The following is a 16006-nucleotide window of genomic DNA, read 5'->3' as shown; positions in this document are numbered from 1 at the left end:
GTAAGAGATGATATTTTAGGTAGTTACCCGTAATTAAATATTTACAGTGGTTGATAGTGTAAAATACTGTTAGCAGAGGTTGTAAACGTATAGAGAGGTAGGAATTATGTGTTTTTATGTAACTACCTCTGAATAACTGTATATCCTCATGAATTTTTCCAGAAATTTCAGCATATTGACTTAGGAGTTTGTCCAGCTCTCATTAAAATTCTTCAGAGTGTTTCCTTGATTTAACTTGGAGCACATCATGTTACTAAATGGTCTATCTGGAGTAAGGCTTTCTACTGCTACAAAAGCTGCTTAAGACTGTTTCTTTAGTTGGAGGATTAGTCGGTAGTGTTTAGGCACAGTTCATTTCATTCTAAATGCACACTTGTGCAGGTGAACTGCATCCAGAACCTTTTGAATCCATCTTGACTGATTATAATGGGAGATAAATTATTAGCTCAGTCACAGGCATCTGTCATTGTAGACTCTTGAGATTAGAGAAGTAAATTAAATTCTGTGAGTTGGATCTACTCCTTAATGTGCAGTTGGAAAAGAAAAAATCAAGGTCATTTTCTAGTTGAAACAGCAACTACTGGCCCGTCTGGTGTGTGCTGAGTTCTCAGCTGGTCTTAAAATGAAACACAGATGTGGAAAATTCCAGTTCAAAATTAACATCAGGAGAAAATATTCTTCTATCTTTTATTAGATGATACAATATGAATAAAATCTGATGCTGTTTTAAAATAATTTTGGGAGTCAAGGATTTAATGTGAAGTTGACAGTTCATGCCATAAATTTCTATAAATAGTATTTTCATCTCTCATTTAGCATTTTGAAGCCCTGGCTAATCGTGCTGCAGCAAATGGTCACGTTGTTGACATATATGCATGTGCATTGGATCAAACTGGTCTTCTGGAGATGAAGTGCTGTCCCAACTACACTGGGTATGTGCCCATTCAGTTTTAAGAGATGTGTGTGTGTGTGTGTATGTATATATATACATATATATATATGCTTTGAGCTTATATACTTCTAAAGACCTGTCTTCTCTCTGCTCAGAGTGGAACATAAGTCAGTACCATTCCTTCTGTCTTGTTTATGCTCTTCTAGATACTGTTGTTCATAGGTTCAGCTGTTGTCTCAGGTGATTATCAGCTTGTGTACTTCACAAACCTTGTTGCTCCTGATTTTTGCTCCATCCAGCCAGTTCAACATTTCATACGTGCTCTTGTATTCCTCCAGTGTGTCTTGGCATCAGTTTGTTTTAATCTGATCAAAACAAATTCTAATCTTTCTTACAAATCACTCCTCTATTTTGTTTCATTGTTAATGACACCCTCACCCTTCCTGTTAAGCAGATTTACAGCCTGGCATAGTGTTTTCCCCGTGAAAAATTTTGGTATATACTATAATCACAATTACCTTAAAATGCTGGTTGGGCAAAACTTCACTTAAAAAATTCATCCCTAGTATTTCAGCGTAATGCTAATCTAATAATGGACAAGAAGACAAAAATGTGTCTCACTATAAACAGTCTTCCATTTTTATCTTTAATAAAAGCAAACTTTTTCATTCCCATGTGCTAAATTATTGCATAATGTATCATCTATTTTAACTTCAGATTGTTCTTCTTTTTTGTGTCTAGTGGCTACATGGTAATGGGAGATTCTTTCAATACATCTTTATTCAAACAGACCTTTCAGAGAGTATTCACAAAAGATATGCAAGGACAATTTAAAATGGGATTTGGTGGCACACTGGAAATAAAGGTAAGAAAAAGCTTCTTTTGAGAAGCTTAGAGCTGGATGTGTTCTAGGTTCAGGTATAGCCTTCAGTTATCTTTCTTGGGAGGTATTATGACATTGTCTTGTAGAAGAATATGTGGCTTTTTGCTTGTTCAGCAAAATCCTGTTTAAATTTTTACTTCCAGGACAAATAACAGGATCTTCCTTTTTCATACAAATGTTGCTGTGAATTTTGTTAGGAGATCCTGGAAGATGCAGTAAGACAGGCTCAGCTATAGAGGAATGCACAGATCACTTAAAACAGTACAATTACACTGAAGACTGTAAATGACTGGATTTTCCTTTTAGATATGTTTAGAAGATACAGAGAGTGAATTCACTGTAAGATACATACAGACTTGCCCTACAAATCTTCAGTTTTAATCTCATGTTTTGAATATTATGACGATTTTGCTGGGGAATAGACTTGATGCAATATGTTTTCAAGATTCTCAGATTTATGAACAATTGGACTTTTCCTCTGTTTTGATTTATGTTCATACTGTTATTTCTGACGTACTTATTATTAAAGCAAATATACCTAATTTGGTGTAGAATATGACTACGTGAAACGATTGTCTAAGTGTAACAAGCGTTATTATATGTGTAATATAATATATATGTATAACCTTTCCTAACGTTTTGAAGAGATTGATATGCTTTAAATTTTAAATTATTAGCGATAAAGTAGGGCTGAGTTTTTAGTGTGGCATAATAATGTGTGTTTTTCTTTTAAATATGAAGACTTCAAGAGAAGTAAAGATTTCTGGAGCTATTGGACCCTGCGTATCTCTAAACTCAAAAGGGCCCTGTGTCTCAGAAAATGTAAGTAAAATTTGCTGAAAATGAAGGTAATGTCCCATTATAGAAAAGTGGGATTTAGGATTTTTGGATCTGAAGAGAGAGAGAATGGATGAAACTTTCCTGTAAATTGTGTTCAGTTTTCACAATTTTAAATTAAATACACTTGAGGGCTGTTCTTTGGATAAGCTCATGTTCACTGCTAGATTAGATTTGAGTTGTATCAGATTTTGCAGGTTCGTTATTGCTTGGTTGTAGTTGTTCACTCGGTGGTTGCTTTAAAATTACTATGGTGGAGCTATATGTCGCTGTGACAGAAATCAAATAAAAGATGAGTATATGCTTTAATGTTAAAACCAAATCTATACCCTTTTATCCAAAAAGGGAGCCGTGAAAATATTTTCTTATGAAAGACTGAGAGAACAGGAAGAGACAAATTTGGGAACATCACTCTTCCCATTAGTATTCCCATTAGCTACTTTACCAAATATACATTTAATAACTGTTTTGAGTATCCAGCTGTTAAAAGCTTCTGAAGTAACCCCCTTAAATTTATAACACACTTAAGTTATTTGCTTATCAAACATTATTATAGTTATTAGAGTTTAATTTTATCTTTTATTACTAATAAAAACAGCTAATACAGGTAAGTGATGTCTTAAATGTCAGAATTTTCTGGTTTTGTTCCTAATAGGCTCTTCATTGCAGAGCACTTTACAGTGTACAGGTGCTTACAAATGGCGTGCTCTGAAGCATTTTTCACAAACATGTTTTTTTTTCCTGTGGCATCTTTGTGAATTAAAAATCTCAGTACACAGATTTTTTTTTTTCCTCTTGGTGTTCTGGCACAGCGTCATCATTGAGTGATTGAGTAAATTAAAGCACAGTTTATAATGTTCTCCAGAAGCAATTAAATGTACAGCTCCCTTTTTAAGCTGTGTAATTAAATCATAGGGGACCATAGAAAACTTAATAGCTCATTCATGTCTGTTGCCCTGCATTTATATCGTAATTAATTTATATTCCAAAAACCTTCTTTGTTGAGATTATCTGAATTAAAATTTTTGAGATAAAATGTGTGAACTAAATGTAGGTATATGCAACTCACTTTAAGTAGCTGTAATGCTTGGGATACAAGTACAGTGGTGACTGATTCCTGCATTGAACACTGTAGTTGTCTTGCAAGTGGTGCTATATTCGTCTGAGATGATGGCAGAGTTAGCAGGGAGAAAACTTGTGACAGAATAATTGTGACACATTGTAATAGCTGCTATGTTGCAAATGTACTAATAATTCTGTTTTGTAAAGTTGTTATGTGAATCTGCTTGCAGGAGATTGGAACCGGGGGTACCTGTCAGTGGAAGATTTGTGGACTTAATCCTACTACAACACTTGCACTCTACTTTGAAGTAGTCAACCAGGTAGTACATGTTTGTCTGCTTGTTTATTGATTTGATCTGATCAATTGCTGAAGCAATCTTTTTGCTTTTGGTCTTTTTATCTCTATCAAGCACAGTAGTAGGTATATGAATGATGTTACTATTCTGTAACGTTGAAGTTAAGGAGATGGACATTAGCAGATTTATGATGAATTAATCTTCTTCTTGGTTAATGAGTGAGATTCAGAGTGCTTTAGCAGTTTTGGTTAAGGTTCATTATTTAAGTCCGTGTATTTATTTTCAGAACATTACATAGTGATATATTGCAGCAGAATTATATTTGAAGATCCTATAATCTATTTATTTAAAAGTACTTTTCAGTATTTCTGTTTTAGTTACAAGATAATTACTCCATAATGTTACCTCTTAATTTTGGTTTTGGTGCTCAGTTTGTAAGTATAGTAAGTAAAGGTTGGCTTAATGGAAACAAGTTAGGGGCATGTAGTCTGTTCTCCTCTCTCCCACAAGGAGGTTTTAAGGAAGAACCTAAAAACATGGCAAGCAAATGTGCTGTTCTCTTTGAGCACTTTCCCTTCCTTCAGGTGTTTGCTGCTCAGGAAAGCAGTGAGCTATGTATTCTATGTACTTAATATGACATATTGTATTCTTTATTGCAGAGGTGTAGGTTTTAAAACCACAGCTTACCGTAACCATTTTTATTTGCTTTTTATATATCTATTTTAATAATATTTTATTACTGGCTCTCAAACTGGTCTGATAGTGGTACAGTTAATGTTGAGTGTCCTTTTGAAATTACTTACCTTGTTGACAATACCAGAAATCTGTACTTCTACTGATCAGTGTTCTGAAATTTCATGCCTAAATTCCCACCTATATGTTTCAGTTTTACTTTATGGGATTAATTTGTTGACTTTTTATAATGATATCAGTTTTCCTGTCCTGTGATTCTGGGGTGTTCAGATATAATTGTTGATTTCATTAGATTCTAACACCATCCTCTTGAAAATATTGTTGTTTGTGAGGGTGTGTGGAAGGAGAGAGAATCTTTAAAAGTATTTAGTGTGCTCCTTTTATGCCTGAACAGTCTGCAGGCTTATTAGCTGTGTTTAGTAAAAATAATAGGTATGGTAAAAGTGTCAGTTAATGTATTTATAGAATTTCAGATGGCTTTTATTAAAATTTTTATCATACTCTATCCGTTTGCTTGTTAATTTTCATATTACGCTGCACGAACTTGGCAGCCTCCTTCATGTATCATTTTTATCTTTTTCCTCCCATGTTTAGCACAATGCTCCAATTCCTCAAGGAGGACGTGGTGCCATCCAGTTTGTGACTCAGTACCAGCATTCCAGTGGACAGAGACGTATCAGAGTGACCACAGTTGCCAGGAAGTATGTAGCTTTCTTTCTTTCTTTCTTTCTTTCTTTCTTTCTTTCTTTCTTTCTTTCTTTCTTTCTTTCTTTCTTTCTTTCTTCTTCCTTCCTTCCTTCCTTCCTTCCTTCCTTCCTTCCTTCCTTCCTTCCTTCCTTCCTTCCTTCCTTCCTTCCTTCCTTCCTTCCTTCCTTCCTTCCTTCCTTCCTTCCTTCCTTCCTTCCTTCCTTCCTTCCTTCCTTCCTTCCTTCCTTCCTTCCTTCCTTCCTTCCTTCCTTCCTTCCTTCCTTCCTTCCTTCCTTCCTTCCTTCCTTCCTTCCTTCCTTCCTTCCTTCCTTCCTTCCTTCCTTCCTTCCTTCCTTCCTTCCTTCCTTCCTTCCTTCCTTCCTTCCTTCCTTCCTTCCTTCCTTCCTTCCTTCCTTCCTTCCTTCCTTCCTTCCTTCCTTCCTTCCTTCCTTCCTTCCTTCCTTCCTTCCTTCCTTCCTTCCTTCCTTCCTTCCTTCCTTCCTTCCTTCCTTCCTTCCTTCCTTCCTTCCTTCCTTCCTTCCTTCCTTCCTTCCTTCCTTCCTTCCTTCCTTCCTTCCTTCCTTCCTTCCTTCCTTCCTTCCTTCCTTCCTTCCTTCCTTCCCTCCTTCCCTCCTTCCCTCCTTCCCTCCTTCCCTCCTTCCCTCCTTCCCTCCTTCCCTCCTTCCCTCCTTCCCTCCTTCCCTCCTTCCCTCCTTCCCTCCTTCCCTCCTTCCCTCCTTCCCTCCTTCCCTCCTTCCCTCCTTCCCTCCTTCCCTCCTTCCCTCCTTCCCTCCTTCCCTCCTTCCCTCCTTCCCTCCTTCCCTCCTTCCCTCCTTCCCTCCTTCCCTCCTTCCCTCCTTCCCTCCTTCCCTCCTTCCTTCCTTCCTTCCTTCCTTCCTTCCTTCCCTCCCTCCTTCCCTCCTTCCCTCCCTCCTTCCCTCCTTCCCTCCCTCCTTCCCTCCTTCCCTCCCTCCTTCCCTCCTTCCCTCCCTCCTTCCCTCCTTCCCTCCCTCCTTCCCTCCTTCCCTCCTTCCTTCCCTCCTTCCCTCCTTCCTTCCCTCCTTCCCTCCTTCCTTCCCTCCTTCCTTCCTTCCCTTCCTTTCCTTCTTTCCTCCTGTGACAATACAAATACATATTGTATTTGAAGAAGAAAATACATATTTGCCTTTCAGTCTTCAGATGTTTATAACCAATCCACTGTTTTGGGCTATTGAGTGCCACAAATGGTGAAGACAACTTTGAGATAGTTGCCTCTGCTATATTCTGTGGGCTCTTTCCTCTCCAGGAGGTTGCTGTGGCTGTATAATGATGTTTTGGTAGTGCTCTAAAGATGCTTTTGCATCCAAGTGATTTTAGATAAAGGGGGAACATTGAATGAAATTCTGTGGCCTAAACTGAGGAGGTGATGAGGCTTAGGGAATGACAAAGGCCACCTAATGCCATAGTTTTTGGGTGTAATTTCAGAATGAGATTGTCTGTTAAACTGTTAAGGCTGTTCTCTTTGCTTTTATTTTGAAGATGTGTATTTAGAAGTTGGGATCCTTTCTTTGTGATGCAAATATGTGTATTTTTCTTTTGCAGCTGGGCAGATGCACAGACACAGATTCAAAACATTGCAGCATCTTTCGACCAGGAAGCTGCAGCAATTCTCATGGCTAGATTGGCAGTGTATAGGGCAGAGACAGAAGAGGGGCCTGACGTACTTAGGTGGCTGGACAGACAACTTATACGATTGGTAAGAAGACCTAAATTAAGAGTTGTTTTCTTGTCTCCAGGCAATATCATTCACCAGTATTCAGTGCTTGTTTCTTAAAAGTGGGATGAGAGGGGAAGTATTTCCACAAGTGGGCATGCAGAATGCAGTATTCAGTAATGGCATGATGAAGCTGTTATGTTTCTGAACTTAAATATAATTTTCTTTCACTCCAGTGTCAGAAATTTGGAGAATATCACAAGGATGATCCCAGCTCTTTCAGATTTTCAGAAACCTTTTCACTTTACCCACAGGTAAGTAGGAAGGTTTGTTTGTATTAGAGTGAAAAGACCTTTTGTGTTGTAACACTGGTAGATAGCTGGATGAAGGCTGAGAGGCATAAGTGAGAACTTCTGGTTTGAGATGAAGGCTATTTAAAAAAAAAAGGAAGAAAAAAGAAAGGAAACAATACCAACTGCAGTCAAAGAGGAAAAACATAGCTGCTTACCAGTAGCACCCAGCCATTCCCTGAGCAACAGCAGCCTCCTGGCCAGCTGCCTGCAGTGTTACTGTTGTGCATGGATGCCATATGGTATGAATGGTCTCTTTGGATCTCGTGATCTGGATGTACACCTCTCCCGGCTTCTTGAGCACTCCTAGCTTATTCGCTGGCAGGCTGAGGTCCATTCCAATCTTTACCATTCTGTGTTTTTGTGATTCTGAGACTTGTTACTCAGATTTGCTTTGGCATCGGTTTCTTGTATCTTGTTTTCCTGAAAACTTTTCTCACTTTGTATGACTCTATTTTAAGGAAGTTCAAATAAATGATTTTTGTTTTGCAGTTCATGTTTCACTTGAGAAGATCTCCTTTCTTGCAAGTTTTTAACAACAGTCCGGATGAGAGCTCGTACTACCGTCACCATTTTATGCGTCAGGATCTAACACAGTCACTTATCATGGTTCAGCCCATTCTCTATGCTTACTCCTTCAATGGACCTCCAGAGGTCAGTATAGAACTTCAGACCTTGTAATGGCATATGCTGTATAAACCTAAAATAAAAAAACGATCTTCTGTAAAACATACAAAAGATGAGTTAGATGGGAGGCAACAAAAGTAGTCAGGAAAGAAAGAGCAAGGAAACTGTGACAGTGAAAGTAAACTTAGTAGGCAGGTATCTTGGCAGCTGGAACTTTTGTTAGGATTTTTTGATGCTACATTGTGAGGATAAAGACTTCTAACTGTGGAATTTAATTCGAGGTAATGAGGTGGTTTGTGAGGAGCTGCTCAGCAGTGTGAGATCATTCTCCCGTGTGGGTGATGCAAAATGGAAACATGGTCCCAGTTGATCAAAGTGTGACCTGACGCTTCAGTGTAGAATAAAAAATAGCTTTTTTTTTTCCTCCTTGAAGTAATATTTTTTGCTGTCTCTAATATGACTGATCCAATTAAGTCAGATGGTGCTGATTCAATGAAAACATATGATATTAACAAAGCAACACTGCTCTTAAGAAAGTGAGTTAAAACTTTAAGTGTTAAATTAGATTTCATAAATCATCAGTATTTACTAACTACAGTGTTGGAAGATATCTACGTTAGTAATAACTGCAAGAACAAGACCAAAAATCACCAAAACCAACCCAACCCAGCCTCCAAATCCCTTAATTGAATAACCACTGAATCTTTATACACTGAAATATCGCAAAAGTTAATGGCATTGTATGGGGAAAGCTGGAGGTACATAAAGGACTAGAAAACTGTGTAATTTTGAAACAGCTTATGAATTCTATTTTTATTACTTTCATGAAGTTATGTATTCAGAATAAAGATGGATAATTTTACAATGAGATTGTATATCATGAAAACAAAAAATAGCAGCTTTAATAAGATATGGAGGAAGTTCTGAAGATACAGTGACTTACTCAAAGAGCTTGTAATGCCTGTGGCTGCTCAATTCTACATTAGTTGGAAACTTTTTATTTGTTTTTAAATCTTAGCCTGTTCTTCTGGATAGCAGCAGCATTTTACCAGATCGCATTCTTCTAATGGACACCTTTTTCCAGATTCTTATATACCATGGAGAGGTAAGATGAGTAATTTGTTACTTAAATATTCCTTTTTCTGTAGGAGTTCTACACTGTGAAAGTCAAGGCCCAGTTCATCTGCATGTCATCTGCATGGCCAGTACCAGACTCCTTGTTCGTATCTGTAGTCTGATAGTCTAGCTTGGCTATACACGGGCAACTGGCCTTACTTGCTGTTTTGGTCCAGTCCTATTTCTTCGGACAAATTTCTTCCTATTCCTTCACTCATTTATTTTTGAGCTCTGAGTTTTCTGGGGTTAAGGAGCCATAATACAGTATTTTAAAATCATCCTTCGTCTGCATTGCCCTAGAGGAATGAAACTGCTCCTGGCAGTTGAGTAGATGGACATTCCCTTGTATTCTCATGCAAATGCTTGTGACTTGCTACTGCTCTCCTGCCCTAGAGGAGCCAAGCTGTCGCTTTTTGCTGTTTTTTCCACCTGAGGGCTTGGGAAATGCTGTTCTGAATCCTTAACAGTTTGAAATGCTGTTCTGAATCCTTAACAGTTTTTAAAAATTAGAACCAGAAATTAGAATCTGCATTTTTGTAAGACATTGTCTTGAAGTAAATGGGGTGGTCTATTCCCTGAGGGAAGGGTAATGGAGCAGATCACGATTATAAATCAGGCAGAGACCTCATGGAGAACCTGATCAAGGCAAGCAGAGCATTCTGCAGACAGCAGCTGCATTCAGCCAACATTCCAGATTGTCAGACAAGTTGGACTTAGTTTGGGCCAGAAAGTCAAGTTTCCAGGCAAGGGTCCAGAGGAGTAGTGTGCTGGGCCAGATGTAGAGGCATGTCTGCAGTGTGCTTTTAAAACATTAACTTAAATGGCACATTTTCCTTTAAGAAAGATTGATAAATTGTTTCTAAACTTCTTCCTGTTGGCAGACCATAGCTCAATGGCGTAAATCAGGTTACCAAGATATGCCGGAATATGAAAACTTCCATCACTTGCTTCAAGCTCCCATAGATGATGCCCAGGAAATCCTTCATTCAAGATTTCCAATGCCCAGATACATTGATACAGAGCATGGAGGAAGCCAGGTATAGCCAAGTGCATGTTTTTATCATCTAGGAAGTAATGTGTTCTAATGTCTTGAGATCTTTTTATATAATAAATATGCTTTTTTTTGTACTACAACATATGTAAATAGTTAGTAAATATCTGGAATTTTAAAACTTCTGCAGAGACAGATATTTAGTGATACCTTTTAGCCTAATTTGTGAAACCTATTTATTTTGTTTTTGTTTTTAACCATACTGGCTTAAAGTCTCAATTGCCTTGAGATGTATAGGACAGAAAGATAGTGATTGTCAGAGTCTTTGGACCAATATGAAAAATATTCTATGTGAGTGTTTGGTTTGTTTTTTAAACTTTTAATTAATACCTTATAGATGTTCGCAGTTTCTTTGCAAGTGTTTAAAAAGGAAAAATTGCTTCCTGCTTCTTTATTAATCTGTTAGCAATTCTATATTATAGCTATGGAATCCATTGAGTGGCTTTTGTTGGGAAGCTATTCATTATTCTGACTAGGCATCTGTGCCTGTTTTTATCCACAGGCTGTAGAACCGGTATATTTCATGCATGGGTTTTCTTTTTTGAGAATAAGAAAATTCTGCCTGAGAAGATTAATTTGTTGCATGTGCTTTGTTTTTTAAAGGCTCGTTTCCTGCTTTCAAAAGTAAATCCCTCTCAGACTCACAACAACATGTATGCATGGGGACAGGTAAGTATGAATTTGATAATTAAGCTTGAAAATATAATTTTATGGCTTTTTTTCTCCTATTTCAGAGATGGTGTAAGATTCATTCTTTTAGACAAAAACAATCTACTTTTAATTTTACTCTACTCTATTTTAAGCTTTTGTTAGGATTCTTTAATGTCTAGCCATCTTTCCTAGCTTTATTTGGATTCCTTGGAGTGAGAGCACTTAACACACGTGGAGACTAAAGGTCTTTTTTACAGCTCAATTAATTTTGAAATTATTTTTAAGGAAGAGCCAAAAGGTACTGATATTTCCTAGAATTTTGGTGAACCGTTTGATTGGGCTTTTCATATATATATTTTTTTTTTCTGTGAAGGAAGTAATATATTATCTCAAAAATGAAGCATTCTGTAGCAGCTTATTTTGTAGTAACCCAGTCACATCATCCAAATTCAGCTTTTATATCGGGAAGTAAAACAATACAGTGGCTGAATACTGGTGCAGTGTAATTTTCTCATGTAAATGTGATGGCATCAGACAGATCTTCATATTAACTGTATTTGTATTTTGGTACAAAGTGTTTGGTTTTCAAGTCATGGATGAGTGAGCTGTGTAGCAATTTTGTGGCGGTGTTTTTTGTCAGATAAGTTTTATCAGGGTATGTTTTCATGGAGATGTGCTACTGGTTCCAAGGAAGATTCTGGCGGGATAGAGCACTGAGATCCAGGGTGAAAATGCTTCAAGAGCTTGTACTGAGTCAGAAAGGGCACCATTTAAAACTGTTTCTCTTGCCTTCAACTTTGGAAGTTTTCCTCAAAGTTCCATGAAGTTCCTCATGAACTGTGTGGTTTGAATGGTCCTTATGTCTGTGTTACCTGGAAACTTTTTGGAGTTTTGATATTTCTCGTGGTGCAGGACAACAGCTTTCTTACTATTTAGTTAGTAAGCAAATGAAGTGTTTCAAATATAAATGCAAATACAATTACTGAACTGAACTGATCTCTAAGAAAACTGTTGATGCTGAAGAAGTCCCAGTGACACTTTTTGATAGATATTAGAAAATGCAGCTTTCCCTTGTAATGTTGGAAATAATTAGTTTAGGGTAACGTAGAAAAAAATAATGTGCTAATCTCCCCAGTATCATTGTAATGTATGTACTCTACATTATATCCTGCTTGTTCTGTAATTTTTTGGAGTTTTTTTTGTGTGATGAAAGCTGGATAGAGTAAAAATTATGAAACTAGAAATGCTGAAGGGAAATACTGAACTCAGCTGGTTTTGCTTATTTTTGTCTTGAGCTTCTTGAGCTGTTTAGTGTCAATTTGTTTATTTTGTGCAAAACTGAGTCTGCAGAAAAAAGTTGTTAGTCCACATAGACCTGAAGAGGGCACCCACACACCACTGAGACCATGTTGCAGGAGGTGATCAATTGACTACTTTGTTTTTAACATTGTAAGTAAAGATTTTTGTACAACTTCAGCAGATAAGTACCTTATTTGGTATGTAAAATGTTTTCAGAAGGTAATGGTAAACTAATCTCATACAGCTCGATTCTATTGGCTCTGAAAGTGCATATTGATTACTCTTTTAAGATGCAGTTCAGGTTTTCAGATTATATTGGATGTGACATTTACTTAAGGATGCCTTTATTTTCATCTCTTTTTTTTTCTTCTTAATAATCTTGCTGGTAACTGTGGGGAATTTGCAATTTGATGCGGAAGACATCAGTAGCACAAATCTTATCAGGCGCCCAGTTTGCTGTCATTAAATCACAGTTAATTACATTTAAGTCCTCACCATATTCCTTAGCTGAACATTATGAATGAACAGAAAACAAAATTTAAGATGATTTGTGCAAAATCAAAGGTAATTTTCATCTGCTTTTCAGACTTGTATGTTGTGCAGCGAGCCCTCGCTGTTTTTCATTGTATTTTGTTAAGCTGAAGGAGAAGTGCTTTAGTTTTGACTGTCATGGATTACCATCAGCAGTTACTGTGGGGAAACTCCTCTTAGATTTCTAACAGCTCCATTCCTTTCTTTCTTTTGGAGAACGATGCATTCTGTTCCATACATAAGACACAAGGTGGCAAATCATATTCTGCAACAGAACTAAACTACTTAGCCCTTTTGGTTCCTTAAACAAGAATAGCTTAGCTTTTGACAAGTATGGAGGAATAATATCTTTATTCTTACCCCGGCTCCAGAAGTTAATAGACAATTTAGTGAGTCTTCCCTGACAGCTGCTGTGTGGTGTATCAAGTGTAATGTAATGTAAAAAGTCTTTACTACTCCTGGATTTGTGCCTTGGTCATTAGCTGAGGAGTGGTTTTGGCCACTAAGTAAGGAGCACCAGGTCTAAGCACCCTCATTAGGACTTTTCTGTCTTGGTTTTGAAAGATTTACTAAAAGTTCAGATAGTTCTGATTCCATTTGGAGTTGTGGGTGCTTAATACCTTGAAAAAGTTTCAAGGTTTTTCTTTCTTTCTTTCTTTTCTTCTTTTTTTTTTTTTTTTTTTTAAATCAATCGGAAGTAATTAAAACTTGTTTCAGATAATTTAAAGAGAGTTATGATGCAACATTTGCTGAGCTGACAACTCTGCTTTTTCTTTAGAGTGGAAGCTTGCTTGTAGATAATAAAAACATGAACATCTTGAGCATTTTGGAATTCTGGAGCCAAAAAGGAAATTACAAACATACCTCCAACATAGATTTCATCACTTGTAATCAAATAGCACTAACTTCTGATATTTCAGTGGCTTTCTTGAGTGGCACAGAGCTGTATGTCCTGCTCACTTTGGAAAAGCTAATTGACCCTTGCTTAGTATCAGATCAGATTCTCAGTGGCTTTTTTCCTTCCTTTCTCCATTTTGATGCGTCTGAGCTTCAGCAGTGACTAATGCTGATTTACCTTTTGTGGTGCTTGCACATTTCTGCTCATCACCTTTGCTCCACTGAGATAGGAATGGTACTGAAATCGTGATGTGGAAGTTTTTGCTTTTAAAAGTTTGAAAATTAGAGTTTGGCATCTGTGAATAACACTGAGTTTTTTACATTTGATGTAGATATCAGTTGCTGCACTGCAACTCATGCATTAATGCAGGAAAGTGGGTGGTTGTAGAATCATAAAGTAGAATCATATTTAGGTTGGAAAAAAACCCCTTAATATCAAGTCCAGCCATTTCCTGACACTACCACACAACCAAATCCATTACAAAACTTTGTCCATAAGCAGTGTGTCCACACATCTACTAAAAACATCCAGGGACAGCTGCTCCACCCATCTGTTACTGTGCCTAACCATCCTTCCCATGAAGAAAGTCTTCCTGACATTTAAGCTAAGCATCCCTTGCAGCAACTTGAGGCTGTTTCCTTCTGTCCTGGCTGTGATTTGTGCCTGAATTTATGTAAACTGCTGGTTTGGTTGGTTGTTTTATTTTTTTGGTCAGAGGATGTCAGCATTGATATGCTTATAAGGTCATTCCAAACTTCAGTTGAGAGAGGTGTTTGTTGATGGAACATATGTACCTTAAAATGCTTTTTCTGCACAATTACTCATCTATTGTCTCTGTTTTCTTTTATAGGAATCTGGAGCACCCATTCTTACTGATGATGTCAGCTTGCAAGTATTTATGGATCATCTGAAGAAACTTGCTGTCTCTAGTGCTGCCTGAGATTCTGTAGTGAGTTATAGGCGCAGATAAGCTGTAGCCATATTTCAGCTTTTCCTCCTTTGCCTTTTTCTGTGTCTCTCTGGGCAGAATGCTCTGATATGCACAAGCTGCCTGACTAGGTGTAAAGCAGTGTTGTTTCCAAAGAAAAGCTTTTGTTATCAGCAAATGTTTTAATGTGAACTGCAATTTGTACAAATGACAAGTAGTAGATAAAATTAAGTTATAATTAGAGGAAAGAGAACAGTTATTTTGATTACTGCGATACTATAGTTACCTTCAGATTGTTTTCAACAACTTTGAAACGTTTTCTCTTTCCTTCTTGAGTGGTTGAGGTTGATTATGCTGTGCACTACAAAGCCACACTGAACAATAAAGGAAATCTTTGGTGATGTCGTGCTTTCCAGACGTCGTGCTTTCCAGACTGCCTTACGACTATTTCTACTTATTGAAATCGAGCATAAAACGAACAAAGAAGCAACAAAAAGGTTACAAAAGTACTATTATCTCAATCTTTTGACTTCGGTTGTGGAACTTTTCTTCAGTGATCTTATTCTTCACGTGTTGGTTATTATTCTTGTTTTTTTTAGAAGTATTTAACTTAAGAGAGTTCCTGTTTGCATTTACTTGAGCTGATTCTTTGGGAACAGAGGTTTTCTTCCTATTCATATAAAGAATTTGGATTGGAAAAAGTAGAATAATAAATAGGTAAACTTGGTATTGCACAAAGTGAAAAGCTTGAGCTGAGAAGAAATCCTACACTACAGAAATGAACTGGCAGAGCGCAGCCTTGATTTTTGTCTTGGCTCTCTATGCTTTGAAAAATAGAAGTATACTACTTTTCTTATTATTGCCTTATAATGTTATTAACACTAATGTGTGACACTGCACTTCAGCTTTTTCTGTACCCTTTCAGTTAGGAATTCAGCAGGCTGTAGTTCTTGTTGAAACAGTGTTAGAGATAATATGCTGTAATTAATTTGATATTTAGTTAACACTTAATTTTTGGGTGGCTTGGGAAATAAATTAGTAGGTTTTCCCTTCAACTTTTTGAAGTTTACACATACAACAGATGTTTACATAGCTAATACGACATTCTGAGAAACGGAGACATGAAATATTGTACTGGGCAAGAAAAATGGTGCCAAGTCTGGGGGGTGAGAGTTTTGACATAGGAAATTCAATCATGTAGTGCTGTGGTAAGCATGAAGTCTTTTTATTTTTGTAAGTTCTGAAAACATTTGCTCTCCTTTTATCTAAATGAGATGAGCTTCTTTTGCCTCAGTACAAATAAAATGTTTTCTTTCACTTTTTATGTTTATTGTGCTGATTTTCTGCCTGTGCTTGAAATGAATTGTGGAAATAAAAGCTGATAATGATGAAATTGAGAATAACCTCACATCTTTGATGCCAGTTCTTATTGGAATAAGACTTATTTAACTTCTAGTGACATTGAACTGCCCACATTACTTGCAGTTTGCGATAACGTTTCAGAAGCCCTCT

The 16006-nt window shown here is 37.1% G+C and overlaps 1 protein-coding gene across 4 annotated transcripts in view; it reads left to right on the top strand.

Moving 5' to 3' along the window:
• Nucleotides 1–15816, top strand: part of SEC23A (SEC23 homolog A, COPII component) — a 21013-nt gene extending 5197 nt beyond the window's left edge. For all 4 annotated transcript variants that reach the window (XM_032445174.2, XM_085549159.1, XM_015865060.3 and 1 more), the window contains exons 9-20: nucleotides 817–932; nucleotides 1634–1757; nucleotides 2517–2597; nucleotides 3905–3994; nucleotides 5258–5364; nucleotides 6932–7085; nucleotides 7280–7357; nucleotides 7886–8047; nucleotides 9039–9125; nucleotides 10018–10173; nucleotides 10791–10856; nucleotides 14417–15816. In XM_032445174.2, the coding sequence (XP_032301065.1) occupies nucleotides 817–932; nucleotides 1634–1757; nucleotides 2517–2597; nucleotides 3905–3994; nucleotides 5258–5364; nucleotides 6932–7085; nucleotides 7280–7357; nucleotides 7886–8047; nucleotides 9039–9125; nucleotides 10018–10173; nucleotides 10791–10856; nucleotides 14417–14506 (1311 nt within the window). In that variant the 3' untranslated portion in view covers nucleotides 14507–15816. The remainder of the gene's footprint in view (nucleotides 1–816; nucleotides 933–1633; nucleotides 1758–2516; nucleotides 2598–3904; nucleotides 3995–5257; nucleotides 5365–6931; nucleotides 7086–7279; nucleotides 7358–7885; nucleotides 8048–9038; nucleotides 9126–10017; nucleotides 10174–10790; nucleotides 10857–14416) is intronic.
• The last annotated feature ends 190 nt before the right edge of the window (nucleotides 15817–16006 follow it).

This window comes from Coturnix japonica, chromosome 5, assembly GCF_054131305.1.
Source record: "Coturnix japonica strain WE chromosome 5, WE-NBRP24, whole genome shotgun sequence".
Classification (NCBI taxonomy): Eukaryota; Metazoa; Chordata; class Aves; order Galliformes; family Phasianidae; genus Coturnix; species Coturnix japonica.
The sequence above is the reverse complement of the archived record's forward strand: the minus strand, read 5'-3'. Positions and strand labels throughout refer to the sequence as shown.